A 21,561-nucleotide genomic window follows, 5' to 3' on the forward strand; every position below is an offset into this window, starting at 1 on the left:
TCATTGAATATCTATGCATATGATGAGTACTACTTTAAATGAAAGTTGAAGTTGGCATTTGTCAATCATTCATATGCATATAATGATGAATACTTTCACATACATATATTTCGTTTGAGATTATAATGTTAACATAATGTTAACAATGGTATGAATCTGTTTCTGTTTGAAAGTATAATGGTAGCTCTGAAAAGAGATATTTTTTTATTGTTTCAGTCTTTAATTGTAGCCCTGAAAAGGGCTGTTATTTTTTATTAATCCATGCAATGATATGGACTAACGCTCCTCATCATCAGAAACAATAATTATGGTATCGTCATCTGAATCAGATGATATACTAATGATATCATCCTCATAGTAGTCATCTGAATCAGATGATATACTCATGATGTCGTCGTCGTCATAATCATCTGAATCAGATGATATACTAATCACATCATCCGCATTATTATCGTCAACAGCATCTATGTCGTCCTGAATACCTTGTTCCACTCGTTCTGCGAAATCATCAGGAAGATCATAGATTCGCTACAGAAATTGAGCGAAGGTTGTACTCAAATGATCAGACGTTGAATCTATTTCATGTACTTGGATGGGTCCTGTACTCGACATTGTGGAAGAATGATATAGAACTGGGATTGTTGCTATATTTATATTGGAAGAAATGAAATGGAGGGGGTGAAATGTAGAACAGTGTTTGAGATTCGAAAACATCAAGAATGAAACTCTGAGCGATTATTAGGAGAAATTCTTAGTGATTATTATGGAAAAAAAAAACTAATAAGAGGGGGAGGAAGGGAGAGGAAGGGAGGAAGACACTGCCCCAGCCTCGCAGTGCCTCGTGTACACCAACCAAAAAGTGTGTACTCCGTGGAAGGAAAGGAAAGGAAATGATGGACGAGTAGATGATTATATGTCATCATCGGAATTGAGGACATCATCATCGATCAGGATTGGGGATGGCGGAGGACTATCCTCGATGAGGATAGGGGATGGTGGAGGACGTCTAACGTCAAGCTCGTCATCAGCATCATCGCCAGAGTCGTCGTCGTCATCATCGTCGTCGTCGCTGCTCATTGGGACAATGTCATCATAAGCAGGGTCCCACCATCCGTCAGGATCTGGATATTCCGAATCGTCCAAGTGTCCTTCGTCACTGCCAGTGACATGTTGAACTTGCATCCTGATGTCGTGATCCTGGTATTCATATGGCGGACTGTGGGGTTCCGTGGTGGAAGAGACTACCTGTACCTGGCTGTTATCCTAGTAATTGAAGTTGTACCCCTGATCCGGGCAGCTATAGGGTTCGGAGGTTGAATCGGGTTCCATCTCGATGCTAGCTGATCAACTGAATGTTTCATCAGATGATTTCTACTTTTATACTTTCGAGAGGGAGTGGGAGAGGAGTGGGACATTGAGTAGGGGTAAATTGCAGTGAGACATAAGACATATTCAATGAGTAGGGGTAAATTGCAAAGTGACATAAGACATATTCAATGAAAGAGATACTTGAATGGATAAAATACAAATGAAATATACTTGTCGATTTCACTATGAAACATGTCTATTTTTTTATTTTTTAAATTTTCTTCACATGGAATTATTTACAAGTGATTAGAGAACACAAAAATTGATGTGAGGTATTTGTCTAGAAGAACTTGGAATTGAAATAAAAAAATAATAATAATAATAAGAGGAAGTGAAGAAAAATGCTCCAACCATCGCATTGTTCAATGTGTACCAAACCAAAAAACAGTGTACACCCTTTATTTCACTTCCTTTTCCTTTATTCAATATAAACTTAACAAATATAAACTTAAAACTACCATAATTAAATATTCCTAACTAACCTAAAACTAATCTTATATTTATACTTAATCTACAAAAAAGGGTCCATAGCTGTCCATAACCTTTTGTGTAGCTCTATCGAAGAGGTTGCCGCTTCACACCTTTCCTCCAGAGATGCAATGTCACGATCTAGTTCGGCCATTTCTTTCTCTAATTCCTTACGTCGCTTAACCTTTTCACCCTTTAGGCGGTTCATGTTAGTCAACGCGGCCTCACTAGATCGGGCAGCATGTTCTATTTCTTTGCATCTCTGTAGAAAAGTATTCATCTTTTCTCTCACCTCTCCGATAGGCTGTCGCACTTGTGGCACCAACACCTCAGGATCCGCCGGTGTCGCTGGCAGCGGTGGTAGTCGCGTCACCAACGGCGACAATATCACCAACTCCGGAGAAGGACTCCTCGGAATTTCCACTGCTGCTGGTGCTGCTGCTGGTGTGGAGGCCCTCTTACGAGAGGTCGAAAAACTACCTGCATAAGGATTAGTCCTATTGCAAGTAGCTCGGTACTTTGAAATAGGACCAACCCTTGCTGCAGGTCGTTGGCAAACCTTCTTCACAGCCCTGACTTCCTCCTCCTCCTCGAATAAGTCAGGGCTAGAAGATCTACACCTAACTCGCGAACGCGAAGTGGTTGCCTGGTCACCCGTCACCGCTCTCGAAGATGCTGCCTCCTCCTGGTCAGCGGACACCGGCAGAATAGACGCCACAGCATTATTCACCTCCTGTGTATTGGTTGCCATTCTGAAAAAGAAGAAATAATACAAAGTTAGTTGATATTAAAAAAATAACATTCTTAATTTACTTACTCAAATGTCAAGTTAGTCGTCGGAAGCTACTGCCTTGAAGTGGAGTGGACTGCTCTCGATGAGATGACTTCTCGAACTGAATGTTGTGGAGTGCTCTCCGGAGGGTATCGACTTCGATGCGTGAGTGGTGGGAAAATGGTGGGAGCGCACATGCGCGTTGAGGGTAGGGGTGTACATGCGCAAATGTTGGGGCTTCGAGAAGGGGCAAAAAACGCGCCCCGGATGCAAGTGGTGGATGTTGAGCGCCCCAGGCCGCGAAGCGGCCTGCTGAGCGATCGCTTCGCGATCGCCTATTAACCTAACGTAAGTATGCAGCTAACCTAACGTAACTGTTAACCTAACCTAACGAGGGAATACTAACCTAACACCTAACCTAACGTAACTATGCAGCTAACCTAACGTAACTATTAACCTAACCTAACGAGGGAATACATTCACCATGTTGGTTCCATTAATACATCATCTTTTGGTTTTGGTTGTATTATTCTATGATTTGGATTAATGTTCAGTCCTGGATATCCCAGTCCACCTGATGATGATGGCTTGACTTTATAGTTTCTCTCCAAAACTTCTTTATGGTTTTTCTCCAATACTTCAACTCTCTGTTCCAGTACATCATACTTTTTCATTGTAGTCCCTGTTATGTTTGACATAGCATCAAATTTTTTATTTGTAGACGCTGTTATGTCAGACATTTTTATGTCTACATCACTTGTAAGTTTGTCAAATTTACGAGTGAAAGTTATCCGAGCCTCTGCAATTTTATCGTCAAATGCTTGCCGGGCGTCCCGAGCAATATTGCCTATTGTGGATTGTATTGCAGCTTGTAGGGCTAGAAGTATAACTTCCTTTGCTCCATTAATTTCCCCCTCAAGATATGATACAGTTACACAATCACTCTTGTCAATTGGTTCACTTGTATTTTTCAATATTTTCCTTTGCATGTCATAATGACCATTTTTTGTTAATTTAAAACCATTCCCAGGAGGACCTCGAATGACATTACCACCCCATTTTCTTTTTCTACCAAACTTATCGATTGTTTTAGACATTGTGCACTCTACGATGATTCTCTTCAAACTGATATTTCTGTCATTTACATTATACTATATATTGCAGTAATTGATTAGGGAAATAGAAATAATACAAATAAAATTTTAATCATTTTATATTCATTACAGTAATACATATACATACATACATAATACATTAATATCACATTACTTCTATCATATATTATTAATTATAAATGGCTACATAAATATCAATATTGAATTTTCCGGTTTTGAAGATATTGAATGATATTTCAATCATTGATCTCGGCAGATAATAAATTAATCAATTGATCCAATGGAGTCTCCTAAGATTGTGATTGTTGAATAATATTACTTATCCAACGAATGTTCTCATTTGGATCGTTTTCATAAAATTCAATATCATTATGACCCCAAGGAAGAGTGTGGGTAGTATTCGGAATGATAAATCGTTTATCGTCGTGATATGATAATGCAACTTTATTTTTCAATTCAGTATACATATCATGTAACACGCTTCTAAATGAATTCATCTTTCTGAATATCATACCACCTTGTTCGACGATTTTTTGATAATCTTCGCATGTCAATTCATTCTTTATTACAGATCGTTTAACCCCTTTGGCTTTCTTAAATTCACCATCAACAGATTTCACATAATATGCTTTAGCACCTGTACCATAAAAACTCATGATTGGATCATTTGGAAATTCATCTTTGAAGTTACCCAAGACTGAACTTGTTACTGGAATATTGAATTGGTTAACTATACTGTAATTGGATGTATCAAATCTACTTATGTTAGTTTTTATGAATTCATAAAAATTTTCTGTGTTCACTTTAAGAATGAGCGAGTCGGTATCTGTGTAAAGTAAAGAGACATTTTCATCAAAGTGTTGTTTGATGCATCCATAGAAAAAGTCATACATGACTGTTTTAGATAATTCTAATATGGAAAATCCCAAATATAATGGTTTATCGTAATGAACCTTCACTCTACCCAATTGAATGGCAACGAAATTATCAGTGAAAATTGAACAATTTTTGAAATTTGGTTTGGCTATGAGAGTGCTGGCACCTATATTTTTCTTTATATTTTCCCAATGTGTAACGAGTCTAACATAAATTCGATTATCTACATTCTCCATTGTCTTTCCATACACCGCATTATTCATTAGTTTATAGAAATCTTTAACAGATTTGTTGTTAGACCTATTACGCATTTCAGTATTAAGATCTATATAGGGTTTCATCCAGCATGATTGTTTGAATTTCAATACTCTATGTGTATTCATTACAATCAATCCATTTTTGACAGCTTGCTGTAGATTCCTATAATGAACAATATATTTTCTTTTATCATTCAAATTTGGAATTAATTTGGGAATTTTCGATTGTGTACGAGGTGGTATTATTTTTTCGACTAAAAATGGAAGGTCAGAATGTTTATCATGCAACTCTTGTGGATAATGAATGTCCACTTCAAATACATACCCATACGGACTATCAGTACTCACATCCATCACATCAAGATTAAGAATTTCATTTGGTGTCAACCATGTAAATTCACTTGTTGGTAGAGGTTGTGACATACTGTGACCGTATAGATTTGTTGCATCTAAATATGTAATGAATGTGGAAGGTTCATTGGGATTATAATTGGGTAAAAATCTATTATTTGCTATATGTTTCCTCTCGCTACATTGACTAATTCCACCTCGTATACCTTTTTGAAAAAAGTGAATCATATCAATGTCAGTTAGTAATTCCAATTCAACATTAGTGAACTTCAACATGGCATCCCATGATAATCCAGGTGCAGTGTAATATTGTGCCGGATCTAAGTTATATATCTCTAAACTTGTGGTGCGGAAATTTTCAAAAATATCACATAGTAGCAATACATCCGACTTCAAATACAAATCAGAGTATTCCCCCAAATTCTGACACTCGAATAAATTCCAAACATTTCTAGCCCTATCATAATCAGTTTCCGATATATGTTCACAATTGAGTGTGTCATAAAACTGATTTTTTGTCGGAAGTAATGGATAATTCAATTTGTCAATGTCATCAACAAAACTATATGGAAATACACCTTTCTGTCTCATCAAATTGAATTTCTCAATTTGTGGGAAATGTTTGTGCATCTCCAAACATTGATCGGAGGTCAAGTTTGCACCCAACTTCTCCAACGAATTAGTCATAAATTTATAACTATCGATAAATCTCATTTTGAGATAATTCTTCCTAACCACACCATCTTTATCGGTATAGCTGTGTGTAAAGAGATGCTTCGTGAAAGATATATATTTCTCTTTAGTTTGCGGGATAACATCAACTTTCTCTTTATTCCTATACAATTCTTTTATGAATAAATGACAATCATAACCACTTAAATTATGAAAAATGATAGGTATGAAGTTTGGTATTTTGAAATTTAAATTACATTTCGAGTGAGCGGCATGTGATCTTTTCTTTCCTGTGACATGACAATGATCTCTTACTTTGACGTCACCATCAGTAAATGCTTTATTACATATACCACAAGTTCTGGCTGCAATAAACTGTTCTTCTTCTTCGACAGTTTGTGTATCCATTGGTTTAGGGTTTCTGAGATGATTTTCATGTATCTCTTTCAAATCATCTTCAATGCTACTCACAAATTTCTGAGCTGCATCTACACCCCTATATGTAACAAATTTTGTCAAATCATCATTATATGAACACTTTATCAAATAAGCAAATGAATATGGGGCATGTTTGAATGTTTTAATCGTGTATGAACTTCCAGGATTTGGCTCATTCACATGAATCGGTTTAAGCACTGATTCAAAATCAGCATACACTACAAATGGTACCCTCATTTGCCTCTCAAAGTTTTCAAACATTAGTTTATTTTCCGCAACCATTCTACCATATTTATTGATCTTTAAATTAGTAGTTGGTGTTGTGGTACTAATGTGATTACAATCATACATATTATGACGTAAAAGCAATCTCTCATCAGAAAAATATATCAAACATCCGTCACAAAAATATTTTTTCTGTCTATGAGCTGATAGTTGATTAGAAACTAATCTTGAAAGATCTTTGATCCAACAATAGTGACCATTACCGGAGTCATCAGTTATAAACAACAAATTGACATGTCTCCGGAGTCTTCTCTGTGAGTATCGCAATGGACCAATCACTTCATACTTCATTTTACCCTTCTCAAATGTACTCTCTAAACCGTAAACATTAATTGAAATATCATTCCTATCTTCGAATATTTCGATACTCTTATTATTAACTTTAACCGGAAAATCCATACCTGTGACATCTAAAACAGTGGAAAAATGTGGATATGACGTAAGTTCGGACACTCGACTATCTGCAGGATATAATGCTGATGTTATAGCCCAAGCAAAACAATATTGATCTTCATTACGAACATTCACAACAGCTTTCTTCCATTGAATACATTGAGGCAGCTTCACATATGAACGTCCTTCCAGTGGACTGTATTTATTAATGTTGACCTCGAGAAACAATATTTTTTCACAAGTCCAACCTGAATTATAAAAAAAAAATATTACTATTCAATCTTATTGAAATTTTTAAAAAATAAATACCTGAGTCACGATCCTGGAACTCAGTCGTTTGAGCCACAATTACATCACGGAATCCATCAAAAACAGCATTCAAATCTGAAGATTGGTCCACTATTTTATTTTGGGAATTAAATGACTTCGTGTCCCTCGAATCATCAGTCTGAAGAATATAATTCCCAAAAACTTCCATATTCACCTTGATGCTTTTATGGATCCTGATGGCTGATTCCAGTAATTCAATGACCTTCTGCCTAATCTTATTGAAAAATGACATGTAGTCACTGGTTACAATCGAACTCTCCACCCTGTATGTAGCAATGCGGCAATTGAATGCATTCGTTATAATTTGAACACCGTCAGACAATTGAACACATGCATTATTTTTATGACTCATGGTTCTTCGGTGAGAATTCACTTGGCTCATAGGAATTGTCACATTACAACAATTGCACGTATACATAGGTGTTGCATTATCCACTCTCACCCGTTTCACTGCAGGCCCTCCTTGGCAACTCTGGAGCTGATGCCGACGAAGATTATCACTACGAGTGAAAGATTTACCACAGTCACAGGAATACATTTTATATAATAGTTCTCACTAACTCACTTGATGTAAACTGATATAGCCAACACTCGTACGCTTCTTAAATACACTCTGATAGGACCCGTCAAGACGTCATAGCCAACCCCACTTCTCAACTACATGCGCCAAGATTACCTCCCAACTGAATGCGATAACAGATGTCGATATACGAGCAAGCAGTGGTCGTTGCGGTCTCGGAGAGGGTAGACGCTAGGCAAACGGTCCTCGGCTGCCGTTGTGTCACCATCGATAGCGGGGCTAGAGCGAACCTTCATCGCTTCGGGAGAGGTGAGGGCAGACCGATGAATACGCATTACTCTGCCACACGTCGTGGAGTGAACATGTCGCTCTCTAGCCGTTGAACGGTTATTGCTGTGACGTCACTCCACTACTAACTTGGTGCCCTAACACCGATGGAGCATTTATTACTTGGAGGATCTTCGAAGTATGCAGACGTATGTTTGTACATAGACAAACAAGCACATGATGAAACCCTGTACCGTGCATTCTCCTACACACACACACACACACACACACACACACACACATAAACACACAAAATCTCATATGAAAAAAAAATCTGAACGATCCATGCACCAGACACTTCAAGGTCACAACGCCTTGACTTCACTGCACAACAAAAAAACTTCACCAAACAACAACCAATAAAAAAAGCAATTAAAACGTCATAGTGGTGGGGGGAGGCCGAGAATCAGCTGTAAACAACTTATATATATATATATATATATATATATATATATATATATATTCTGAATACCACTTACTCGCACTTGAATAGGTGTGCACCACAATAAACCCTTGCGGGTTGCGGTGGAGGGTCGAATAGACCTACTCACTTGTGACGTAACCTAACCTAACTACTTACTCACATATATATATATATATATATATATATATATATATATATATATATATATATATATATATATATATATATACAATCGATCGCTTCAAAAACACTTCACTAACTTTCTCCGAAAGCTTCTGATAATTCCTCTTCCATATTCTCCGTCTCACTATCACTGTCGTCATTTAAATCAATAATGAATTTATTTCCACCATTGATATGGAAGTGTCCAATCTCCATATACAGTCTTTTTCAACTAAACTTACTTTTTTAATCCTTTCCTGCCAGTCTTCTTCGGTAATATTAGATACTTATCTATCAAATTATCAAATTTTGGAAAATTATTTTTACGTCTGATGCTTTTTTCAATATTCCTCAAATCAACTCGATGGGATTGAAAACACAAAAATAGGGGGAAGTCTCAATATGGTGTGTCCACACTTTTCAGCAATACTCTCAAACTTCAAGTAGTTGGTTTCTGGTATAGTTATCTTCAAAATACAAATTGTTATCCATTAAACAACTTTGTATTTCATCATTCCTCGAATTTACTCGGTTAGTAAAAATTATCCAATTCTTAAGTCCACGTGGACTAATTCGTAGTGGCATCAATTCTTTGTATTGGTTTTTTTGGCCTTTGAGTTCGCCGATAGCTTCAAGATCGGTTACTTCGACTATATCAGTGGTTTTTGTGTTGCCTGTAGAAGCTTTTTTCATAATAGCTGTACTGCAAAAAAAAAACATACAAAACAGTTGATGACTCAAAAATTGTGTGATGTAAAAGTGAAAATAATTCAACAGAGGACGATACTACGGGAAATTTCAATCCTGATGATGTGAATTTGAAAACAGAAAATTTCTATTTGAAACAAACAAAAAACGAAATGAACCAGAAGTTTGCAATTCTACATGAAAATAAAACACTTATGGAGGATAATTTATTTTAAGTCAAACACAAAACTTATCGCATCAGGTAAAAAACATTCCTCATAGCTGTACAGCTAAACCTACAAATAAAAAGATGCAATGTAAAAATACGACATGAAAACAAAACAGTGGCGTCCCAACCCCAAGAAATATTACTATGAAAATGAAAATTAAAATACAGATGAAATGGAAAAATCGATAACTATGGAAATGGGGCATGTAATTAATGAATTATTTTGAATTACTTCAAAATATTAATAGCTGAGAGATTAACAAATTACTACTATAAATAGACTAATAAACATGAACGATGATCAGAACTATCAGAATCTCCCCATCCGAGAGAAGAAACTGTTTTTAAAACAGTCAGCTACAAAAAGAACAGAAAAGACCAATTTCGACAAGCTGAGATAAGCGAACATGATGAAATAGATGGTTTTGTGGGAAGATACCGAGAAAATGAAAAAGTCTGGCTATTCATATCAAGAGTAACAGATGAATTTCATTAGTTCGGACTTCCATTTTCTGATATTATATAAAATGATTTGAAATCCCTAAAATAACTAAAAAGGAAGAATTAAAAATCAAAGAAGAATAAAAATGAATAGCTGAAAATACAATTATATTAAGCAAAAAACCTGAAATGAAATACTAGTGAAATAAAATACAAGTAAAAATTGAACAAATTGAACAAAAAATAAATAAAAAAAAAATTAAAAGTTAAGAGATTCCAAGCCAAGTTAATTCACGACGTTTCGATTGTTAGTAGCCACAATCGTCTTCGGGTGATGACTAGACCGATTTCTGCGTGAGCTGACTATTTATAGGTCATTTGAAAACTTTCCCTTATCTCTGCTTTCCTTTTTCCGCTCCACTGGTTTTAGTGGGAGAGGACCGTTAAGCGGGAGTTGGCCATTTTTCACTTGATTTTGGGTTTCCATATGTTGTATCTATACGCTAGCTTGGCTGAATACATTGTTGGATAACAGGTATGCGGCTTCTTTGAATTTCCTCCTTAACCTGCTGAACTGAACTAATGAAATTCATCATGAAACATTGTCAATCACCTTCAAACAAAGAGTAACAGATCATGTTACAGAATACAAAATAGAGAAGTACTTTGATGAAAAGACCAAAAACAAAGGACAAATCTATGTTAAAAAAATAGACACAAACAATCAGAAATCAATAAGAAATTGGAATGAATATAGAATTTGAAGGGGATGCCTATTCTGGTATCTTTTGACCACGAGGAGTGGCCGTGTATAATTTTGACTTCAAAAAAGAAAAAACATATAGGAATAGAATCAAGAGAACCGAAGAAATGATGAATTCCACAATGGAACAGCAGTACCAAACTTTTATATAAAAAATAGTAAAACATCAACAAAAGAAAAAATATCCATATTTCATCAGAATATTCAGTGAAAGTAGTCTGCTTTACAGAGCATTGGTATAGCAAGAAGGAAGTGAAAACCATACAACTTGAAGGATACTACATAGTATCCACATTCGCAAGAGAAAGGAAAATCCATGAAGCCTCCTGTATTTTTGTTAACAAAAATACAATTTGCAGAAATCGAAGACATCAAGCAACAATCGGTTGAGGGATATATCGAAGTTCCGGCCGTTGTCAGTAAGCTAAACAGGGTAGTAGTACTATGTATATATCATCCCCGACAGGTGATGTAAATTTATTTTTGCAAATTTTAGCGGACATCTTAAAAATGTATAAAAAAGTATGTCTTTAACCATTGCTCTTTGCGGTGACTTCAATATAAATCAGAGTGTCCGAAGACTTCTTAACTATGTTACTAGATTTCAATTTATTTCAGACCATATTTGATCCTATGAGATTAACAAAAACCTCAGCAACTCTAATAGATAATATATTTGTTAATCATAAAGACGGTTTTGAAATAAGCAAAAATAAAAAACTTACAGAAAGTAAGACTATTTTGTAAAAATGAACTAAATAATTTGAAAATTCCAAATCAAAATTGGGAAAATGTATTGATGGAAGCTGACCCAAATATAGCTTATAACAAATTTGAAAACTATTTGAAAGTGTAAATTATGATTTTTATAAGCAAAATTTTTTCTTAACTAATTATTTAAAAAATCGATTTTAAACAATTAAAAAATCGATTTTAAACAATTAAAAACTAAAATTAGGGAAAAAAAATTTCAAATCATAATTATCTCTAGACAACAAAATAGCAAAAAAATTTTTTCAAAATATTGAATTTCTCTATTTGTTTAAAACAATTCAATAAACAGGTTACGTAAAAAGTGCATATCCTATGTTAATAACTGCCATTGTTTAATGTGAAAACAAACGTAGCTAAATATCAATTGAAAAAAAATTATCAACAATTTTTAGATATTTCATTTTGCAATAGTTATAAAAAATCATAGTTAACAAATTAATGAATTTTTATGAACTTTTATCGCAGAATCGTATGAAGTATATATATATCAAAAGGACTCCACGAAGTTTAAAATGTATAGGCCAATTATTTATACATTTTATCCCATTATTTATGCCAACGGAGATTGGGAAAAAATTTGTTAGTTAACAATTGAATAACTTTTTGAAAAATGATGATAAAACTTGTTTTTCTACGGGACTCGAATCATTCAAGTGTTAAGAAGATACTAGAATTTTTTCAAATTTTTAAAATGACATTTTATGTTATAAAAAAATTATTTCGTTTGATAAACTCTCTTTAGCGGCAGCGCGCGCATGCCGTAATAATCCCACGGAACCCTATTTTCAAAGTCAAATTAAAAGTATAAATAATGGAGATAGAGTTTCGGGAGTCAGGACTTTTTTATCGGAAATTTCCTCCTCTTTAACGAGCTTTTTTCAAAATTGCTTAAATAATAATATTTTTTGAGTTATTAACGAAAAACTAAATACCATTTTTTTTAAATCTTAATTTGGTAATAACAATTGCAATTTTTTACCTGCACCAAAATCCTTCAAAAACATTTATTTTTCTACAGGTGATTCCGAATCGAATCAGCTATTGCTCATATTTTCAGGACCCTTATATCTGTTTTTCATGTTATTGAACTTGTTAATTAGACTAATATGGAAACTCATAATCAAGCAAAAAATGGCCAACTACCGCCAAGCGGTCATCTCCCACTTAAACGGTGAAGCGATAAAAGGAAAGCGGGGATAAGTGAAAGTATTCGAATGACCCATAAATAGTCATATCTCGGAGGAATTAGTCCAGTCATCACCGAAGACGAATGTGGATACTAACAATCGAAACGTCGTGAAGTAACTAGGCTTGGAATCTTTTATTCTTCATTTTTATTTTCTGTTCAATTGTTCTATTTTTACTTGTATTTATTTCACTATTATTTAATTTTCGGGTTTTTTGCTCAGTTAATTGTTATTTTCAGCTATTCATTTTTAATTCTTCTTTTGTTTTCATTAGTTCTTTCGGGGATTTCAAATCATTTTATATAATATCAGACAATGGAAGTCCGAACTAATGAAATTCATATCTCTGTCAAATTTCCAATTACGTCACAAAGAGACGTTTACCATTGAATACAAATCACTATAATTAGGCATGATTCAGAACTTGTGAAAGTTTTTGATCAGTTTTTGCTGAGTTTTTCAATGACATGTGGAATGGTTTAACAATAAAGAATATTTAGGATTCCGTTCGTTTTTGCCTTGTGGTCATTAATGTGGTCCGATGACTGATGTAGATTGTACCAGTTATGTTTTACTTTTATGCAGAATCTGATAGTGGGAGACCCAGGAAATGAATCATTCTTTATCCTTTATATTTTCCTTCATACAATTGAAAGACCTTGAAAAATATGTTCTCCCAGAATTAAGTCATAGGCTGATGTTAGTTTTGATAAAATAAACTTTCCAATTCATATGTTATGAAGAAAACACAAATAAATTAACTCGCTTTTGCTAAATAATGATTATTCACTTCAGCAAATGGCTTTGAAGAAGAAAACTGCTAAATGATGTGACGTCAGTACAAGTCACCAACCTAGTAGGAAATTTAATTTGTCGTTCAGAGAAACATTTTTTGTTAGATTCTTTTCATTTCCGTTAATTCAAAGGGCTATTATCTATTGTTGTTTACTAGATCTTCGTGAAGAGATTGAGTAGTCATGTATGAATACCTTTTACTTTTCCAAGAATTAATGTAAAACATTACGGCAAAAATCACTTAATAAATAATCTCCATTACTCAATAGATTAAATAGTTTTTCTAATTCAAGGGATGTACGGATTTTTTTTAAAGCAACAAGAAGTTTCTCAGAATATTTATAAAACATCCTGGAAACGAAAGTTGATGTATAGCCAAGTAGCAAGTATTGGTTGTTTGAAAAATGTGTCTGTTTTAATGTTATGTGTTTTTTTTTTGTAACTCCATAAACATTTATTCTACTGTGTCGTGGTATATGGCCTAAGATGAAAAACTGATCTTCAGCCTTTCCCGTTCCAGTAAATGTTCACATTTATTCAATGTATCATTCTGGGAATAAAGACCTATTATTATTATTATTATTTTTTCCACCGTAGAGTGCGCTGGTCAGGCCCTATCCCCCGAAGCCCCGATACATTCGGGAGGGCGCGCCAGCATTATCAACCAATGACCACTCCCCACACCGTGGGGTAAGTGATCATTGGGTCCGAGAATCATGTGCCCTGAGCAAGCGCAGTGAGCCAAGAATGACAGCCTTCTGCATCTGTGCGGCTAAGATTTCTGCGTTAGTGCGGCAAGCCGGTATGATTTTAAGATTCGAGAGTAGAGAGGACATCATTCCACCAAGGACTCCAATAATCAGAACAACCATCTTTGACAGAGTGACCTGGATAGAGTCTGCGGAGTTCGAAGAGAAAATCTCGATATTTTATCCGTTTTTCCTCCTCTTTTCTGACGATATTCGTCTCGCCAGGAGCTGAAAACTCCACGACAAATATCGTTTTGGTCTGGTGGTCGAGAAGGACTACATTATTATTATTATTATTATTATATATTGATCAATATAAAATTTTGTACTCTCTATATTGATGCTGTTGATTTTTTTACAAATTCCGATTTTTTGACTCTTCAGCTTATTACTATATGATGTCATTAAGCGATGATTTCGTTGAGCGATTTTCGCTCCATTTTCCTCTATGAATTTAAATTGAACCAGTGCGTTGCCAAAACAGACCTAAAAATTAACCAGCCATTTGGCAATGATAGTGGTAATGAACGCACTGTTCGACGCTGGTTTGTGGCATTTCGTTCCGGAGATTTCAGCCTCGAAGATAAGCCCGTGGTCGACCTACAGTATTCCAGGACGAGGATTTGAGGACCCTGTTGCAGACTGACTCAGTGAACAGAAGGTGCCCCACGATTTGAACTATCGACAGAAATTGTCACATTTGGTGGTCTGCTCTTCTTTTCCTTCGGGCAACCAAAACGACCTTTTTTGGTCAGATCGTCACTTGTGATGAAAAGTAGATCCTCTACGACAAGTGGAGACATTCAGGACAGTGGTTGGACACCGATGAGCCACCCACACGCACTTCCTGAATGCGAAAACCCACTAAAAAAAGACAATGGTTACTGTATGATTGTCAGCGGATGGTGTGATTCACTATAATTTCATGCAACCGGGCCAAACCATCACAGAAAAGGCATATTGTGAAGAAATCAACGAAATTTATCAGTAATAACGTCAGCAGCAGTTCGCACTGGTCAACAGAAGATGTCCGATCCTGCTCCACGACAACGCCCGTTCGCACGTTTCATGAATCATCGTCTGAAAATCAAACAAATTGATCGTCGAAATTTTGCCTTACTTAGTATACTTCCCATACCTCCCGCCAACCAACCAGCATCTTTTCAAGCAGTTCGATAACATTCTCACCGGTGGAACCTTCGCAGGGCACACGTCTCATGCTGACAGAATTAATTGACTTGTGTTACGTGGGCAAAAGTACATTGAATCAAATGGCAATGTATTTCGAATAAATTGAATGAATATTCACTGAGATATTATAGTTTAAAGTAGACAAAATTTTTGAAACAAATTAATATTTATTTGGTATAACAAACAGTATTATTCTGTATATGTACTTTAATCGAGGTAACACTCTAGGACTAGCTAGAATTCGAAATAAAAAATATCTCACGATCTAACATTCGTGTCACCATATATCGAAACTAACTACTTCACTAATTTTCAAGTTATATTTCACTCATCATTCTCGTGAACTGATCATCACTTTTTGAAAGGGAAGCCTCATAAAACTCCACGAATTGGATTGATGCAATCTCGTTTTAACATCCTCTTTATAAATCAGTCGTTCTGTTCAAGAGGACCAATAATATTTTCAACGATTGGACTCGTGGAAGTGATCAATAGATAAGGTGATACGTTTTGAAATTTTCATTACGAAGTTTTTATTGCTTCTATACTAGGCGAACCCGAAAAAAGCCACGAATCTTTTCTCACCAAAAATAGGCAACTGTGAATGAAGTTTAGCAATTTTTCCGGTAGAATAACTGAAATATTGTTCATTGGATTCTTCAATGAAAGGAGTGAACAGGTGCAGATTTACAATAATGTGTATCATTGAATGACCCAAAAATCTATAAAAAATATTTATACTTCTAAAGTAACCTTCAAAATAATATATATTGCAGGGTTTTTTTGGGGAGCTAAAGCCCAGAAATATTACTTTCTCTGAATGGAATTCAAACAAAAATATTGATCTCACTTGTTAATACACTTTACAATACGGACGTAAGTAGTCACCCCCTTTTTACTACTAGTACTACTTTTTGATGATAATAACAGTGTCGTCAAGAGGGCGCTACTATTTTTTTTCAATGGGAAGGGAAAGCCTTTTGAACTGTGCTTGTATATTGTGCATAACTAATGTGACGTATCATCTCAAAAACATCTAGAGGCGTCATGTCTGTTGATTTAGTAGGCTATTTCAAGAGACCACGTCTACTTATCTATTACAACAAACAAATCCAAATAATGAAAAATGAGGAATAAAACTTTCTGGTTTTTTTTTCACATTCATTTGTAACTAATGTTACTGCAGTTTCGTCCTATAAGGACATTTTCAAACAATTACAATTAACTCTTATTGTAATTGTTTGAAACCATACATTTTTATTATAATTGTTTGAAAATGTCCTTATAAGACGAAACTGAAGTGACATTAGTTACAACGAGTTACAAGACGACGAATATCGTCTTGTTTTAATGGTCGAAAAGAACTACATCAGACTTATTAGCTTGTATGAGCCTGTGGGTGGAGAATCAATAGTTCCAATTAATTCGGCATTTCTCATTCCTTACAACGAATTCAATATCCCCCGGCGCGCAGGGCAACACTGGTGTCTCGTGAATGTGCGGTAGATGATAATAAAGCACTCTCAGAGTGTATTACTATAATCTCATCATAAGATATACGACTATATCTTCAAGAAAAATATCTGTAGCTTTTATATAAACAATTGATTTCAATATATCACATAGAGTAATAATTAGAATGATACTGTGAATACAATTAAAATGTAAAACCTGTTTATTACTCAATCACTTCTTTACTGTACATGACAAATTTTTGTACTTCCCCCGTAACCCTCAATTAATTCAACGGCGAAGGTTGAGGTGTTTACTCACTTGGAACACGGCATCACTTTCATTGGAATGCATAAGAACCTTTCCTTGTTGAATTTCTCGAGAATGTAGCTTGCAGCTGATATAACTGGTTTTGGGCTGTTGATCATACGATTTGGTGAGGTCATCCTCGAAATGACAACAGCAGGTTCCATGCCAAGATGAATGAATAAGCCTCTATTTGTCCAACAAAAGTTTTTGACTATCGTGTGCATTAAATAAGGCCTATGTTGTAACTCTCGGATATTTATAGTAGCTCATTTAACTCTATCGATTTCTTTATTCATTGATAGTAGATTCATTGTTTCATTCATGAATTACTTTTATGAATGGGTTAACAGTATAACTGGCTAATTTTTTTCCAAAACTTTTCGGGGCATTCCTAAACAAAATTTTCTATAGCGATTCTCATTTGCTTAAAGAATGGTCTAGGTTATTCCAAACAGTTGAATCAAACTCAAAATTAGATCTGTCAGCATATCATACTAATATTGCATCAGGCCTGTTATTTTCTCAGCATACTTGATGGTAATATATGACATTCTGTTTTTATATTATATTTACTATTAGAATTTAAAAATATCATAATTCAAATACTTTAAAATGGTCTGTATATTCTAAGAATTTTTCATTTGGATGATTTGAGGACAATATTTTGAAAATGTTTCACAGTTATAGAAGTCATTCCTGTTTATGGCTTAGACTATGCAGGTACACGAAAGGTGGAGATTTCACGGACCTATTAATTTTTCCAAATTTTTGATAGGTTTTACTATTGTTAAGTTTATGTTCAATAATAAAACAATAACCAACGAAATCGTATGACTTAATCTGAATAGTAGCCAAAATAGTATTCTACTAAGACAAGTAGCTTATCGGTCCAGACAAAAAGTACTCGTAGTTCTCTGTGTATCTGTAAAAATGAAAGTGATTTTTCTCCCGAAAATTTCTGCTGGACATTTATTATCTTGTAGAATGTCTCCTGCTTAGGGTAATGTTTTAAATTGGGATATTGAAAATAAAAGGCGAAGTTCAGTTCATTCAAATATTAATGTCTGATTGACCTGTTCTTCCACTTAACCTCAAACCATCTTCATGATTTTTAATGAAGCAATTCCACATTTCTACAATTCATATTTATCAAAATTCTTATCGCAATTATTTGCATGATTAAAAGTTAAAAAAAAATTATTGTCTGCCTGTTACCAAAAGAGTTTTTCTATTTTAAATACATTTGGGCTTAGTATTTTGAGATCATGATGTAGTTTGTTAGAAAGTAATTCAAGATTTTGGTTAAAAATATTAATATACTTGGTGGTATCAGTTTTTTCAGCTTTACAAAATATTATTTCATTCTATTTCACAATTGCTGTACTTTACTCAAAACAAATGCTTTGGTTCTGGTGTGCATCAAAATCACTTCTAAGTTTGGAAGCCAAGTGCTTTTTGTGAAAAAGGGTAGTAAAAAAGTATACCACTCATAATGTGTTCACATAAAATTAGCTATCTATGTATAATATACAGGATGTATTGATAATTTTTTGTGAAAAATTGAAAAAATAGACATGATGTATCTAGTAAGTTTTACATGTTCATATTAAGTACTATAAAAGGACCTCTCTGCAGATATTTATGGAAACTACAATACATTGATCATCAGTCTTCAAGTTAATAATAAATTATAGCAATATCTGAACTGTAGAATATATGAAAGTATAGAACTTACTGCACCCTGCTTAATTAGGTAGGTCAGTAGCGGGTGCTTTTTTCACTCACTCGAATTGACTGCCGTGATGGTTGGTGGTTCAAAGCCGAGGCTGAACGATCGATTTTCACTTGCTATCGTCCAACCCGTGTTAGGAATCACACGTTAAAAGGTAAGACCTCGTTAATCCTTAGCTCGCACAAGTTTCAACTTCTGAGGGCTGTCGTTCGTAGGGGTGCGACAGCTGGTTGACGGAAAAACAGATTTTTTAAATTTTTTTCATGTTTCACAAAAAATCGTTCAAGATACAGCCTGTGAATAACAGATGTGTACTCACGATGAGTAACTTTTTTTCTTGACAATTTTTCTCCAAGCCTATTTTTACTTCAGAAAAACTCTGCAACAGAAGCACTTGTTCTGAGTGACTATACAACATATCTGAAGTGAATTAAAATTCATAGTACCTATAATTTTTTTCTTATTGAGAAACTTATACCACCCGGTATATTAGTATTTTAAACCATAATCATTTGAAGAATAACTGTCTATAGTTCAATTTTTTTTGTTATATTAGAACGAACTCCAATTTTTTACTTTGCTCTCTCCTAAAGCTTCATGTTTTCTAAGAGTTCTTTGTTAGGAATCACACGTTAAAAGGTAAGACCTTGTTAGTCCTTAGCTCGCACAAGTTTCTCAACTTCTGAGAGTTGTCGTTCGTATGGGGGCGACAGCTGATTAACGGAAAAGGACAAGATGTTAAACAGATTTTTTAAACAGATTATAAGTAGTGAGCAGTAGTATTATATCTCAATTCAAAACATTACCATAAGCAGAAGAATATTCACAACACAATTATCTACAGCAAAAATTCTCTGTAGAAAATTACTTTCATTTTTACATGTACACAAAAAACTACCTCTTTTCTGGACCAATAAGCTACTTGTTTCAGTAGTAGAGATCTGTTGGATACTTTTTGAGTTTGTTGTATTTATTTATCGTTTGCAGTTTCAACGATAAAACCTTTCTGGCGAGACACCTTTTTTTAAATTTGTGATGCTGGAACCTTTGGTGTAGTAACGAATATCACTGGGTATGAAGATGATCACTTGGTGATCGAAACACACAAGTGTCGAGGTGTTTAAATAACGGATTGGTGTTGGGATAAAACTCCAGTAAAAAAATGTTACTGGAGTTTTATCCCAACAACTTTTTTGAATGTTTTTGTTCTGTTACACCTGCATCTAAAACCTACATTGTAAATTAAGAAAAATTGAAAGGTATGACGAAACCATTATATCTGGATGTGCTATTGTTGCATCAATTATAAACTGGTTTTAAGTAATTCATTGTCTGATCCAAATCCAAGCTTTCAAAATGTTAGTACTTTTGAGTTTTATTCCAAATAATAATGTCCTGAAATGAATGGTCACCTCAACGATACCACTTGGACGTCCTATTCACTTCTCACAAAAAATTAAGTGAAAATTTGTGTATGATGAACATGAGAGAACACGAATTACTTGCTGGAAACCTGTCGGATTAATCTGCACATTCTTCCCTCTGTATGAGTTACCCCCTAAAGGTTTCTACAGTACCCTGTGTAATGTCCACGATGAGTAACCCCTCAATGATTCAACAATACAAATTGTAGTGAGAAGGGACTGCCTATATTATGCAATATTTGTAGTTACTCATGTCCAATCCTTGCAGAGAAAAATCGATGGAAATATTCAATTTGCCTCGTATCTGATGGTTCAAGAAAATAAAGTGGCAAAATTCGAAGGAATTTATAAACTATGCAATTTTCTTTTTCATTTTGTAGAATATTTAGGAAATATCCTAGTAAGAACTAAATGTGATTATACCGGGTCCGTTATCAAACTGTATTGTCATTTGACGTGATTTTAGCACATTGAGAATGATCTTATTAACAAAGTACTTTGAGAGATATATCGAATTGCTGGTATTGCTAGAGATTATATATACAGTCTAGTTCACAAGGTGATATTCGTTTTCAAAAGACAAAAATTCCCCTATGAATATATTTTAATGACTTTACAGCGCACAAAAAATTGCAACTGTTAATAACAAATCAAGATAAAAAGGAGCGTTTCCCAACTCCTTCCATTTTTAAATAAGCAGCAGCACTTCCATAAGTTATCATAATATATTAAAATATGTATATAATTTAAACTATAAGATGTATGGATAATATTAAAAGGCAATTTGGCAGATATATCATTATTAAAAAAGTTTTCTTACCGTATTCGCATTATCTAACAAGTCATCTAAATGTCATGAAAAATACTAAAATAACAAAAAATTATCAATTTTTGTAAACAAATTACCATAACGGCTAATCAACAAGCAACAAAGCTACAAACTTGATCTGTTAAAACCTGTTTTCTGTTAACTAGCTGTCGTCCCCCTTCGAACGACAAGTCGAAACTTGATGTGCGAGCTAAAGACTAAAGTGGCCTTACATTTTAACGTGTGATTCCTAACACGGGTT

At 34.5% G+C, this 21,561-nt stretch overlaps 2 protein-coding genes across 7 annotated transcripts in view; one reads left to right on the top strand and one right to left on the bottom strand.

Annotated features, from left to right (window-relative positions):
- The window catches only part of LOC111507540 (uncharacterized), a 209,820-nt gene that overhangs the window by 36,999 nt on the left and 151,260 nt on the right, over positions 1-21,561 (top strand). The gene's annotated exons all lie outside the window — the stretch shown is intronic.
- On the bottom strand, positions 216-8,560 carry LOC141480452 (uncharacterized). 2 transcript variants are annotated; one of them, XM_074170441.1, is made up of 2 exons: positions 2,654-3,839; positions 216-2,588 (listed from the first exon to the last, which is right to left on the bottom strand). In XM_074170441.1, exon 2 carries the CDS (start codon positions 2,585-2,587, stop codon positions 1,880-1,882), a length of 708 nt encoding a protein of 235 aa, XP_074026542.1. In that variant the 5' UTR covers position 2,588; positions 2,654-3,839; the 3' UTR covers positions 216-1,879. The 2 variants fall into 2 exon arrangements, 1 of the variants encoding a protein (XP_074026542.1); XR_012464352.1 differs by having other exon boundaries at positions 2,434-2,588; positions 2,654-8,560.

This window comes from Leptinotarsa decemlineata, unplaced genomic scaffold (genome assembly GCF_025532065.1).
Source record: "Leptinotarsa decemlineata unplaced genomic scaffold, Ldec_3_MD MMD2_P_RNA_scaffold_11, whole genome shotgun sequence".
NCBI classification, from domain to species: domain Eukaryota; kingdom Metazoa; phylum Arthropoda; class Insecta; order Coleoptera; family Chrysomelidae; genus Leptinotarsa; species Leptinotarsa decemlineata.

What these genes read in the sequence shown, in the direction of transcription:
- LOC141480452 (XM_074170441.1), bottom strand. Translation starts at nt 2,587, where the DNA reads ATGGCAACCAATACACAGGAGGTGAATAATGCTGTGGCGTCTATTCTG.